The sequence below is a fragment of the Poromitra crassiceps genome (genome assembly GCF_964638095.1).
Source record: "Poromitra crassiceps genome assembly, chromosome: 10".
Classification (NCBI taxonomy): domain Eukaryota; kingdom Metazoa; phylum Chordata; class Actinopteri; order Beryciformes; family Melamphaidae; genus Poromitra; species Poromitra crassiceps.
The window spans coordinates 5,265,003-5,278,860 of NC_139631.1; the positions used below are offsets into that span (position 1 = coordinate 5,265,003).

Consider the following 13,858-nt stretch of genomic DNA (forward strand, 5'->3'; position numbering starts at 1 on the left):
CAAGCCAAGCAGGGCTGCTCAACACAAGTCACATGACTCAAGCCAAGCAGGGCTGCTCAACACAAGTCACATGACTCAAGCCAAGCAGGGCTGCTCAACACAAGTCACATGACTCAAGCCAAGCAGGGCTGCTCAACACAAGTCACATGACTCAAGCCAAGCAGGGCTGCTCAACACAAGTCACATGACTCAAGCCAAGCAGGGCTGCTCAACACAAGTCACATGACTCAAGCCAAGCAGGGCTGCTCAACACAAGTCACATGACTCAAGCCAAGCAGGGCTGCTCAACACAAGTCACATGACTCAAGCCAAGCAGGGCTGCTAAACACAAGTCACATGACTCAAGCCAAGCAGGGCTGCTCAACACAAGTCACATGACTCAAGCCAAGCAGGGCTGCTAAACACAAGTCACATGACTCAAGCCAAGCAGGGCTGCTCAACACAAGTCACATGACTCAAGCCAAGCAGGGCTGCTCAACACAAGTCACATGACTCAAGCCAAGCAGGGCTGCTCAACACAAGTCACATGACTCAAGCCAAGCAGGGCTGCTCAACACAAGTCACATGACTCAAGCCAAGCAGGGCTGCTCAACACAAGTCACATGACTCAAGCCAAGCAGGGCTGCTCAACACAAGTCACATGACTCAAGCCAAGCAGGGCTGCTAAACACAAGTCACATGACTCAAGCCAAGCAGGGCTGCTCAACACAAGTCACATGACTCAAGCCAAGCCGGGCTGCTAAACACAAGTCACATGACTCAAGCCAAGCAGGGCTGCTCAACACAAGTCACATGACTCAAGCCAAGCAGGGCTGCTCAACACAAGTCACATGACTCAAGCCAAGCAGGGCTGCTCAACACAAGTCACATGACTCAAGCCAAGCAGGGCTGCTAAACACAAGTCACATGACTCAAGCCAAGCAGGGCTGCTCAACACAAGTCACATGACTCAAGCCAAGCAGGGCTGCTCAACACAAGTCACATGACTCAAGCCAAGCAGGGCTGCTAAACACAAGTCACATGACTCAAGCCAAGCAGGGCTGCTCAACACAAGTCACATGACTCAAGCCAAGCAGGGCTGTTAAACACAAGTCACATGACTCAAGCCAAGCAGGGCTGCTAAACACAAGTCACATGACTCAAGCAGTTTGTTTAGTGGACTGACTGAGTTCTGCTGACCTGTCCTCCTGCAAGGTTAGAGTCTAAACTCATCTGAATGCCTAATGTCTTTGTGACATTAGCCAAGCATGATAGACTTCTCTGCGCTCTTTACTACCATCTCCCCTCTCTGCTGTTCATTCCAGGTAAGAACACATGAGGAAATAGCTCAAAATGAACATCTCCCAGTCTCCACTCAAGATGATGATCTTCTGGATTCAGCTGCTGTTCTTAACAGCTCCGAGGAAATGGAGTTGGCAGTCCTAAATCAATCGTGTTCCTCAAATGAATGCAGGGAGGGAAGTCAGCTGACACGTGTGTGTGTGTGTGTGTGTGTGTGTGTGTGTGTGTGTGTGTGTGTGTGTGTGTGTGTGTGTGTGTGTGTGTGTGTGCGTGTGTTTACTCTGACTCCTGAGGGTCTGTCTCATGAAAACAGAAAGTCCAAAGTCAACTCAGTGAAAACACAGACATATAGGACTCTACAAACGTGAAAGTCTATGAAAGAAGAACAAGTTGAAGTAGCGTATTCTTGGTGGCTGATGATGACTTGACTTGTACAGAAAACAACAATGCATTTCAGCAGGAAGTCTTCATCAAGGTGAGCCTGGCTATTCAATGTTTGGCCTCTATGTTAGCAGTATTGAAGCAGAAAGAAAGAGGAACTGTATAGCTATTAGCTAATATGCACATACTTCAATATTTGTTATATCATCATCATCATCGCAATACTGAACAATGTTATCACAAATCACATATTATTTCCTCATCTCGTTCAGGCCTAGTGGACGGAGACAGAGAGGGGGGAGGGGGTGAGGAGGAGGGACGAGAGAGAGAGAGAGAGAGAGAGAGAGAGAGAGAGAGAGAGAGAGAGAGAGGGAGGCACACCCATCATACATACAAAAAGAGAAATGGAGATTCAGTTCTCTTATCGGCCAGAGATTGGGCAACCAAAATCATAAAGCGTGTGTGTGTGTGTGTGTGTGTGTGTGTGTGTGTGTGTGTGTGTGTGTGTGTGTGTGTGTGTGTGTGTGTGTGTGTGTGTGTGTGTGTGTGTGTGTGTGTGTGTCTCTCTCTCTCTACACAGGGAGTGTCAGGCACAGTTATCCGAGCCAAGCCTCAGTAGAGTTGGAGGTGTGTTAAACTGTGTGTGTGGTACAAAGGTCACTGTCTGAGTCACATGACACAGTGAAGAGGTCACTGTCTGAGTCACATGACACAGTGAAGAGGTAAGAACTGATGAAAGAAATACAGAAAGGAGGGGGAGGCAGGACAAGAGAGATTAGCAACAAGAATCAAAGATCAAGAAATACAGAAGAAAACAGATGGAATACAGCTGCATAGCCAACCAACTGTCATTGAACTAGCCAAGCCAAGACTAAATCAAGTGTCATTGAACTAGCCAAGCCAAAACTACATCAACTGTCATTGAACTAGCCAAGCCAAGACTAAATCGAGTGTCATTGAACTAGCCAAGCCAAGACTACATCAACTGTCATTGAACTAGCCAAGCCAAGACTAAATCAAGTGTCATTGAACTAGCCAAGACTACATCAACTGTCATTGAACTAGCCAAGCCAAGACTAAATCAAGTGTCATTGAACTAGCCAAGACTACATCAACTGTCATTGAACTAGCCAAGCCAAGACTAAATCAACTGTCATTGAACTAGCCAAGACTACATCAACTGTCATTGAACTAGCCAAGCCAAGACTACATTAACTGTCATTGAACTGTAGCACTCATGTCCGGGTCCTAAACAGCGGGTGGGGTGGCCAGATAAGTGCCTGCACACTGATAAAAGCCAGACAGGGGATAAAACAGACAAACCTGACGAGCACAAAGCAAACCTGACGAGCATAAAGCAAACCTGACGAGCACAAAGCAAACCTGACGAGCACAAAGCAAACCTGACAAGCACAAACCAAACCTGACGAGCATAAAGCAAACCTGACGAGCACAAACCAAACCGCAGCCCGTCCGTTTCCTGAAAGGCCAGATGGTCCGACTGGAATGCTGTTTAGTCTATAAAGCGTAGGTCTGGAGCGAGGGGCGGCCCAGTTACCGTAAATTCCGGACTATAAGCCGCGGCTTTTTTCCCGTTTTTTGGGCTTTTTTGGCCCCTGCGGCTTATATAACGGTGCGGCTTATCTATGGATTTTTTCAGCAAACGGCCACTCGGGAACCTCCAAAATCTATGGATGTTGGTATGAGGCAGAACGAGAGCAAGACAGACATTACGAGAGCGAGACCCTGATTGGATGATGTTGCAAAAAATGTGCCTCGCGACCTGATTGGAGCACTGTGCCACTACTCTCTCTCAGCCACTATGGTAAAACACCCTCCCTCCTCCCTCGCTCCGGGGGGAAAAAGGCAGCGATTGAGCCTGAAAGACAGTCTGAATGAAATTGAATGTAACATTCCCAATTCTATGTATTACATTCTAAAAAACTAACAGCAACATTTTGGAAGGCTAAGCCACACAACTAGCTCGTTGTAATCTAACATCATGCTTCAAAAGATGGAGAACTGGCTGTGTTACGACGATGGCGGCGAGAAGAAGAAGGAAAGAAGGAAATCGAGTAGCAGCACGTAACCTTGGCATCAGGGTGTTGACACAGAGAGCAGACGGCCGAGGTGCCGTTCAGATCCGACTGAAGGCTCAAGTTTGCCAGTGGATCCTGACAGCGTGGAGGAGTGTCAAAATATCCACGATCACCAACGGGTTCCGAAAGGCTGGACTGCTGCGTGATGAAGAGGAGGACGCCGCCAGCTGAGGGCCTTCAGAGGCTGTTCGATTCCGACAGTGACGAAGAGGAGTTCGTTGGTTTTGAGAGCGACAACGAAGGAGAGAGGAGAGTGGCTGACGAAGCCACCCTGAGCCTGTTCGTTTCCGACACTGAAGATGAGGACTTTGGTGGTTTTAGTACGCAGGAAGAAGACGAAGATGAGGATTAATGACTTGACTTTTCTGGTTACAGCCGTGTACTGCACCTTAGCCTAAAAGATGAAGACGAGGATTAATGACTTTTCTGGTAGGCTGATTACCGTATATTTTAAGCAGCCGTGTTACTGCAACTTTAGGCTTACGCGCTTACTGTCGTGTTACAGGCACTTTATTTTGCACTTTAAAAAAAACACATTTAATTTAGCCATTGATATTGCCTCGTCAAGCGCTGTAAGCTTTGTTTTTTGTTATGGTACTACTGTAGGCTATAATGTAGATCAGTGGTTTTCAACCTTTTTCATGCCAAGGACCCCTAAATTTACACAGCACAGTACATGTTCTGTAGCTACTATTGCACTAAATGGTAACACTTGAATACGTTATGCAAATATGCAACTTGTTTTGTTGAAATGTTAATAAATGGGAGCTTCCCCAAACAGCCATCTCTTTTCCGACAATCCCCTCTGTGCACGAACCCTTACATATGGTAATTAAACATCAAAACACCCGCGGCTTATAGTCCGGTGCGGCTTATATAAGAAAAAAATAGTCAACTCTGAAGGTGCGGCTTATACACCGGTGCGCCTTATAGTCCGGAATTTACGGTAATCATGTATCATCTATATCATATCATATAACATAATCATATATGTGGATGTTATCTTATTGAATTGGGATTGTACGATACAGGTATCTCATGATAGGATTCCATACGCAATATGGGGTTAATGATTCGATACAACAACCACAATGCCAGAATAATTATGTTTATTTCTGCGCCGCAAATCTTTCTAGCGATGGCATTGGCTTCCAAGAATGTAAGCAACAATTTAAAAATGGCATTACAAATGTATTAAGTGAAAATAATATCATTTGGATGGAGACTCAGAGCTTGTGAAATTGTGATGGGCCAGCCATCTCCTTTGTGATGATCTGCAGCGGCAACAGCCAGGCCATTTGTCATTAAAGGAACAGTTCACCCAAAACTAACAATTCTGTCATCAACTCCTCCCCCTCATGCCAGTTGAAACACGGGGGAAGTTAGCGCCTCCCCCTTATGCCAGTTGAAACACAGGCAGGGCTCAACGCTTACCATTTTCCCAAGGAGCACATGTGCTACTGAGTCGAAAAGGTTATTAGCACATACAGAACAATATAGCATGTATTCGATATGATTCTATGAATCTCTGATACATTACAATTAAGTTGAATTCAATTCAAAGTATTATCATGATGCAATATGAATTTATTTCCTACCAGAAGGGCTCAATACAGCTATTGTTCTGTTGAAAACCATAGCTGTGTGTAACGTTATCAGATAGCGTTAGATGGTCTATCTAATAACAGACAGCACAACGTTAGCCAGATTGTCAACAACAGACACACGTGGCCTGTGTTTCATTTGGCACGAGGGTGAGTAGATGATGACAGAATTTTTATTTTTGAATGAACTGTTCCTTTAAAATGTCAACTTATCTAACAAGGCAACTTCATAGCCTGTTGCCAAAGGTCACACTGACTCACATGTGGCGACAGTGTGGCTGATGAGGAGAGTAAGGAGTCAAATATGCAGCAATACACTCACTCCCCACCATGCTGTCACTGTCATGGTTCCTATGGGATGACTGTGTGTGAAGGAGAAACCACACTGATGACAGTCCCTCGCCTCTGTGCTCAATATGGCGCGTTCCTAAATCCAATCTGACGCTCTACACTCCAAATGAGAGTACGGCTGTTCAAAGAAGGACAGCGTGCTCTTTCTGTGTGAATTACGGTAACAAACGGATCACAAGTTTTAGAAACACATGCTACTGGCTAGCAGTTAGCTAACTGCTACACATACAAAGTCAACCATTTTTAACCATTTTAGCAGTTCCGAGTGCGCTCTGCCTCTCTGAGAGCGTAGCGCTCTGAATAACCCAACGCCGTATATTCCCAACAGCGCTCCCAATTTACCAACGGCCCAGTGTGTGCCAGAGTGCGCTCTGGGGCACTCGCTCGGAGTGACGTTCACAAACGCACCCATACTCAGAGCAGAACAGAGTGTTTATTTGCTTCATCATCAGATACAGGCTGTTATCACATTATGAGAGAAACCCCGCGTTAAACACAACTAGGTCTTTGCCCAATCTTTTGAATCATTCAGCAGCACATGTCTGTCTACCCTTAGTTTGATCTCATTCTATAGAGTGCCAAAGTCACACCCTCTTCCGGGTTCACCACGACGGTGCCTTGGGGAGTGGACTTCCCCATTCATTATCCCATTGCCTTTTCCTGAAATCCTTATAAGAAAAGAGGACAAACCAAGCGATTCAGCTATATTCAGAATCACCAGAGACCATAGAGGGGGGGGGGGGGGGGGGGAGGTATCCTGGAAACTACCGCTGCAGGTAGTCAGGTAGCTCATCTGTAAAGGTGATGAAATGAAACTACCTGCGCTTCCTTCCAGGAATCCAGACACTTCACCTCGCTTCTCTTCTCTTTCCAGTGTGTTTACACCGTTAGCCTCAGGCTAAGGAATTAGGTTTGTTCACAGAATCGTAGAGAGCTGTTAGCCATACACACACCCATGGCATTCTCTTAGCACACGGCTAAGCTAGCCCTGGGCTAAGACAGCTAGTGTGTAAAGAGGAGAGAACAACATGCCCGGAAGCAGGAAACATCTGACAGCATGAGTCATGACTAGAATACTGTAGCACCAGTCTCTTTTGGCCTGATGAGGAAACTGCTTTAACGAGACACAGAAACCTGAAGATGTGGGAAAAACCCACACGAACACGGGAGGAGAACATGCAAACTCCACACACAGAAAGGACCTGGGACGGATCGGGATTCGAACCCGCAACCTTCTTGCTGTGAGGCAGCAACCACTGAGCCACTGCGCCGTCCTAGTTGTGTCTACGTCCCCGCCCCCTCCTGGGACCTCAGGAAGTGAATTTCCCCCGTTCATTTCTGCATTGACGTTTCATAATTTGTTTTGGTCCGAGTCAAATGTGTGACGGTCACTTGCGATTCGTCTCGTAGCTGAACGGCTATAGCTCAATTTGCGCGAGTAAAACCCGGCACACCAAACTCCAACGGAGAAATGAATGGGGAATGCGGACCCGGGAGGGGGCGGGACTTAGTTACTCTACATATGAGTGTGCTCGTTCATCTCACAACGGGGCTTGTGACCCAGATGTGTCGCCGACTCAAATCCACCGCACTGTTGGATGCCATCGCCATGGCAACCGATGCCCAGGACCAGGGGAGTGGATCTGGAGCTGCGAGCGGGGAGCCGGGTCAGAGGAGAGGCAGGGGGCTGTTGTTACCATGCTAACCCAATCCATCGCTATGTTGTTACCATGCTAACCCAATCCATCGCTATGTTGTTACCATGCTAACCCAATCCATCGCTATGTTGTTACCATGCTAACCCAATCCATCGCTATGTTGTTACCATGCTAACCCAATCCATCGCTATGTTGTTACCATGCTAACCCAATCCATCGCTATGTTGTTACCATGCTAACCCAATCCATCGCTATGTTGTTACCATGCTAACCCAATCCATCGCTATGGAGCCACAAGAAACTCTGTTACGGCTTGGAGCTTAAAGTGGTGAGGGGGGGGGGGGTTATGGGTTGGGTGACATTTTTAAGGTCAAGCGCTCATTCATTGCTGTTCCATTTCAGCATTGCACTTCCCAGAGATCACCCGTCAATCAAACAGTGTAGGGGCGGTGACTGTGTGACGCCCTGGATTTTCTGTAGTTCTGAAGTTTCTGTAGGTGGCGCTCTTTTCTGGGTCTGTTGTTCAGCCATGGCGGCGATCGATCGCTGCTGCTCATGCTAACTAACTACCAAGTTCTTCTTCTGTTTACTCAAAACAAACGCTGCTGCTGCCGGAAACATGGAACACAGCACTTCCTGTCCGCCAGAGGATTTTCCCAAAGAAACGTCTACCAGACTCCGGCTGTTTAGAACATCAAATGTAAAAGTCTTAATTCTCACTGGGTCTATAGGTTGAATCATTGTGTTGTTATAGCATTCAGTGACAGACACTATCAGACACTGAAGTAGCACTGAGGAGGTGGACTCTAGAGCCCTCTCAAAGTCAAGAGTCTATACAGAGTGGCTGTCAGGGTGCTTTCAGAACTACTTAAATCTCTTTGTCATCCGGCTGGACCTAACGTGGCCTGTCTTCAGCTCCCTCTATCTGGACAGACGTGTGTGTGCGCGCGCACGGCACGCGCGTGTGTGTGTGTGTGTGTGTGTGTGTGTGTGCACAACTATGTGTGTGTTTGTGGACATGAGGGGGGGGCACTGCATCTTGTTGCCAGCCAACCCTTCTCACCTCGCCAGCCAAACCTTCTGAGATGAACTGCAGAGAGGCTGTTCTTGGCCAAATGTCTCACGCTGCGCCGCTGCTACAGCAACTCAAAAGTCAATGCTGCAGATCAGCTGCTTACGAGATGTTAGGCTGAGCCTGAGATACGAGCAAAAGCTAAAGACAATTTGAGTTATAGCTAATCTATTAGGATACAGGTACCTATAAACGGCACAGGAATGAGACAAATTCATACTGGCTCAGTTACTGAGAAGGATTTTGTTGAGAAAGTTCCATGAAATGTAGCCTTGGCTACAATAATACACAGTCTTACAATGAGATAAGATACATTATGCTACTGGCAATGTTGTGTAGAGACAGTCAGGCAGCAACTCCTTGCTCGCTCTGCTCGGATGTAAACAGAGTGTGTGTGTGTGTGTGTGTGTGTGTGTGTGTGTGTGTGTGTGTGTGTGTGTGTGTGTGTGTGTGTGTGTGTGTGTGTGTGTGTGTGTGTGTGTGTGTGTGTGTGTGTGTGTGTGTGTGTGTGTGTGTGTGTCTGTGTCTACTGTCTGTGACCTTGAGACGAGATGTCTGAGAAAGGAAAACACATCCCTGCGGGAGGCGGGGTCAGTGTGTGTAATGTCCTCCTGAGAGGGTTTGCTTGTGTGCGTCTCTGTGTGTGTACATCTCTGCGTGTGTGTGTGTCCTCCTGAGATTGTTTGCTTGTGTGCGTCTCTGTGTGTGTGTACATCTCTGCGTGTGTGTGTGTGTGTGTGTGTGTGCGTGTGTCGAAAGAAGGAAAGCTGCTGACTGTGAGAGAATCAAAAGTAAAATTGAATCGTAATTCTTATCGGGGTCATCTTTGACACCAACACAGCATTTGTAAATCCCCCCACCCCACCCAAACACCCACCCACCCTTCCGAAACCAACCTTTCTTGAACTCCTCCAGCATGGAGTCCAGCTTGGTGTCATGGAACACAAAGTGGACCGGGTGGTTGTAGAACTTGGTGATGGTCTTGAGGGTGGTGCAGTCGTCCGGGTCCACGAAGGCCAAGTCTTTGACGAACAGCACGTCCACGATGTTGGAGCGCTCGTCCTCGAACACGGGGATGCGCGTGTAGCCGCTCTCCATGATCTCCGACATGGTGTTGAAGTCCAGCACGCCGTCGCTGTGGATCATGAAGCAGTTGCCGATGGGCGTCATCACGTCCTCCACCGTCTTGCTCCGGAGCTCCAGGGCGCCCTGGATCATGTTCAGCTCCTCCTTCACCAGGTCGTTGTAGGGCTCCGTCACCTTCAGCATCTCCACCAGCTTCTCGCGGTTGTACACCGTGCCGATCTCCTGGCCCAGGACGTAGTCGAGGATCTTGCTGATGGGCCAGGACAGGGGGAAGGTCAGCAGCATGAACAGCTTGGTGACCATGATGGTGTTGGCTCCCACCGCCAGGCCGTGCCGAGAGCACAGCGCCTGCGGCACGATCTCACCTAGGGATGGCAAGGATTCATCGATTAAGAATTTGATGGATCAAACGGATTAACCGATGAATTGACAATGTGCTATTTTGTCATTTTTTTTGCTGAAATTATTTAACACCAGAAGGGCTACATTTTACTTTAACCACGTATATACAGAGGAAGAAGAAATCCAAGCAAGCAGGCAAAAAGTCCAGTGTGGTGGGAGAATTACCCCCAAAAAGACGACAGTATTCAGTGTAAACATTGTAATACAATGTTGAAATACAGCATGTCTACAAGCACACTGACAGCTAATGCAGGAAGTTTGGTTGGTTGATTAACTTGTTGAGCAAGGCCTAAAGACATGTGTAAAAACTCACAGTTTTTCATATAATGATGAATCGATTCATTGATCGTTAATATGACCAATTAACCAATTAAGGAAATAGATTCAAATCTGAATCCCTAATCTCACCGAAAATGACGATGCCGCTGGTGGAGGCGACCACGGCGCCGATCCCTGAGCCGATGAGGTCATCCAGGAGGATGGTGAGCGTGGTGTTGACCAGCACGTTGCCCAGGAGCAGCGAGCACAGCAGGTAGTTGCCTTTCCTACGGATAAGGTTGTCAAAACTATTACTTATCGATAGGAGAAATTTGACACCAATAGAATACTCATTTGCAAGAATATCCCCCCCTGGCCCCCTGGTCAGTGGTCATCCTGCCTTCCAGAAAAGTCCACATTTAAAAGACTGAGCAGATGAAGAAACCTGAGTATCACTGCTACCTTCAAAGCCAGCAGACTCTTCACAGGCACCCAATGCCCCCGAACCGCCATAGAGCGGAAACGTAAGCATTTTGCTTTCAAACATACGACTTGAGTTTTCCCTCCCTAGCATTGCTGTGTGTCTGTTGCTTCAACAAGCTAAAGGTGTTCTGATAGGCTGATGACTACAGCAGGGGTGCAAAGTGCAAAGTTTTTAATGAGTTTTATCGGGCCTAGATTATGGAGAAGCTTGTGTCTGTCCGCTCCTTCGTTGTTTATTTTTGTGCCTCTTGATGTGCTGTCATTTCCCCACCCCGTGGTATTGAAAATCGTATCGAGTAGCGATATTATCCTGGTTATCGGTTCCCGAAGTTAGAAATTCTAGTATCGCGATCACAACCCCTACCTGCGGATGGGCTCGATTTTTCGGGCGTATTTCATCTCCTTCTCCGTGCCGCAGCTCTGCACGATGCGCAGCTCCATGGGGTCCAGAGCCATCAGGCCCAGGTTGAGCCCGCTGAACATGCCGGACAGCACCAGCAGGCAGGCGATGATGATCACCTGCAGCCACATAGGCAGCAGGGACGACTTCTCCTCCACCACCAGCACCTGGCCGTCACCTTCACCCAGCATCAGCCACCTGGGAACATGGAAGAGGCTTTCACCACAAAACTATACAGTGCATCTGTAAGTGGGAGTGATATCTGGCATCTGTATCTGATCAAGAGCAGACAGGATTAAAGGAAGAGTGGATACAGGCAGGATGAGATATGAGGTTTAAACTTGTCTGATTTCTGTCCATCAGTGGATATATAGGCAGGAAAATATTTTATAAAAACTCGACCAAGCTTGCTAGGGGGGATAAGTTTCATCTAGTAAACTTGCTTCCTTTGGGGGGGGGGGGGGGGGGGGGGCAGGGTAAAAAAATATCTTTATCTTTTTATTTGACTTGATCTTCTCTATTTTATTCTTCTTATTGTTTATTATTTTGCTTTGTAATACTTTTAGTCTGAATCTTTTTATTTGATCGATTTCATGTAAAGCATTTTAAATTGCCTCTGTGTATGAAATGTGCTTTTGCCTTACCTGTCCCCCTGGCTCTCCCGTACACACAAGGCAAACTGCTTCTCCATCTCGTTCTTGCGGAGCAGCAGGACTTGGGCGCCGATCACTCCTGAGGTACCCTGGTTGCTAACGTTCGTGCCCGGCCGCACCGCTATATCCTTCGTGAACTCGTAGCAAGTCCTGTTTAAAGGGACGCGGCCTCCGTGGCCGTCTTCATCATCGCCATCGAGCTCCGTGAACTTGATGAGCGTCCAGGTCTCCGGTCCGATCTGCAGCCCGTAGAACCTGAGGATAGAGCTGAACAATTCATCTGGGAGGGGGGGGGGTCGCAATATGAAGTACTGCAATTTTCTAATGGCAGAGGATTCAAATCCTCTGCAATTAATTTCTTAATTGGCTTCTAAATAAGTTAATTTAGTGCTGCAATCTTTGGTCCATAGATCAAGTTCAGACAGCCAGAGTGAGAGAGAGAGAGAGAGAGAGAGAGAGAGAGAGAGAGAGAGAGAGAGCGAGAGAGAGAGCGAGATCACATTTAGCTATTCAGATTACAAGGGAGGAATTTGACTTAGTGTTAAGTAGCCTATGCAGCATAGCGGTCAAAACAAATGATCAGAAGACGAAATTATTAAATAAAATTACTAAAAAAAACAAACAAAAAGTGCAGGTCATGATAAAAAGGAATTTACAATACCCAGTTCAATTTCATCACACAAAATCCTGCACACGTGTTTTTTAAGCAAAATGAAAACAAGGACAAACAAGAAAAAGGTGAGGATATGAATCGCAGTTTCAAATAATCGCAATTAGATTTTTTTTAAGTGCAGCCCTATACCACCATCACCATTATGGTTTAAATCCATTAACTTTATTACACAGTGAATACGCCTATTATTGAACCAAAGCTTGGCTGTAAAAAAAAAAAGCATTGTTATTGCAAATCAAAACGCAATATATGTCAGAAACATCTCAACACTGGATGTTTTCTCCCAAATCACTGAGCCCTACCTGAGGGAGATGTTGCTGCCCTCGGTCACCTGGATCACCCCCTCCTGCGTGGTCTCCGCCGGCTTGTCGCTCCTCTCCAGCCGCATGCCGAAGATCCGCGTGCCGCCGCCCAGCTCCGCCAGCCCGGTCTCTGCGTGTCCGCTCGCCAAAAACACACAAAACCCCAAGAACGTTAGCGTCAACCTCCGTCCACTCCAGGCTGTCGCCATGTTTGTTTCACTCTCTGCGAATGGGGAACTGACGTCACCTACTCGTTTCCCCACAGCCCCGCCCTTATCATTTGCATAACTCTGACACGCATCCAATCAGCGCCCGAGACGTCACTTGAAAAGCTAGAGCGAGCCCCCTTAGTTTTATTTTATTAAGGTCGACTGGGATGCTTGCATTTAAGGTCGACTGATATTGTGCTTTTGGGTTTGTTTGTTTTTGTTTTTAAGATCCATTTGGGAGGGAGGGAGAGGCAAAGACAGCATTGGCACGTTTCTACACCTCCACCGTCGAGTCCATCCTCACCTTCTCCATCACCGTCTGGTATGCTGCTGCTGCCTGCAAGGATATCCCCAACCTGCTGCCCATCATATCTCCACCATGTTGAAAAGGTGGTCGGGTGCAGCCTGCCATCCCTTCAGGACCTACACACTTCCAGGATGCTAAAGCAGTCTAAGAAAATCATGGCCGACCCCTCCCACTCGTCATAAACCTTTTGGCTCTCCCCAGTCCCCCATGCAGAAGACTGAAGTCCAGCGGAACCACAACCTCTTGTCACAGGGAGAGCTTCTTCCCAACTGCCATCCGCTTCTTCAACGAGATCCGAAAGCCCCCACAAATCAGGACTTTATCACGACTTTATCATGAGTCGAAGTATGTTACAGTACGTTGCTGAAAGCTGAAAGTACAAAATGTTTCAGCAGTTTAAAAATGTCCTTAGAGTAAAATAGTTACTTTTTAGAAAATAAATTCTAAAGCGCAAGGTGCAGAATTCAGACTTTTACCTAAATTAAGGTGCACAAACAAAAGCAACCAAAGGCAGATTATTCTTCTCTTCTTTGCTGAGTGCAGTGCGCCATCTTGTGTTCATTTGAGCATCCAAATCACACAGCACTGACTGCCAGCATTGGATGGTTGCTTTTTTTTTTATATAAAACTAACTACATG

General features: G+C 47.1%; 1 protein-coding gene across 1 annotated transcript in view; it reads right to left on the bottom strand.

Annotated features, from left to right (window-relative positions):
- LOC310783948 (metal transporter CNNM4) overlaps window positions 1-12,912 on the bottom strand; it is a gene marked incomplete at its 5' end in the record, with an annotated part of 68,177 nt that extends 55,265 nt beyond the window's left edge. The window contains 5 exons of the mRNA XM_083644884.1: window positions 9,343-9,897; window positions 10,343-10,479; window positions 11,040-11,273; window positions 11,720-11,983; window positions 12,704-12,912. Coding sequence (XP_083501010.1) covers window positions 9,343-9,897; window positions 10,343-10,479; window positions 11,040-11,273; window positions 11,720-11,983; window positions 12,704-12,912 — 1,399 coding nt within the window. The remainder of the gene's footprint in view (window positions 1-9,342; window positions 9,898-10,342; window positions 10,480-11,039; window positions 11,274-11,719; window positions 11,984-12,703) is intronic.
- Window positions 12,913-13,858: the final 946 nt, after the last annotated feature.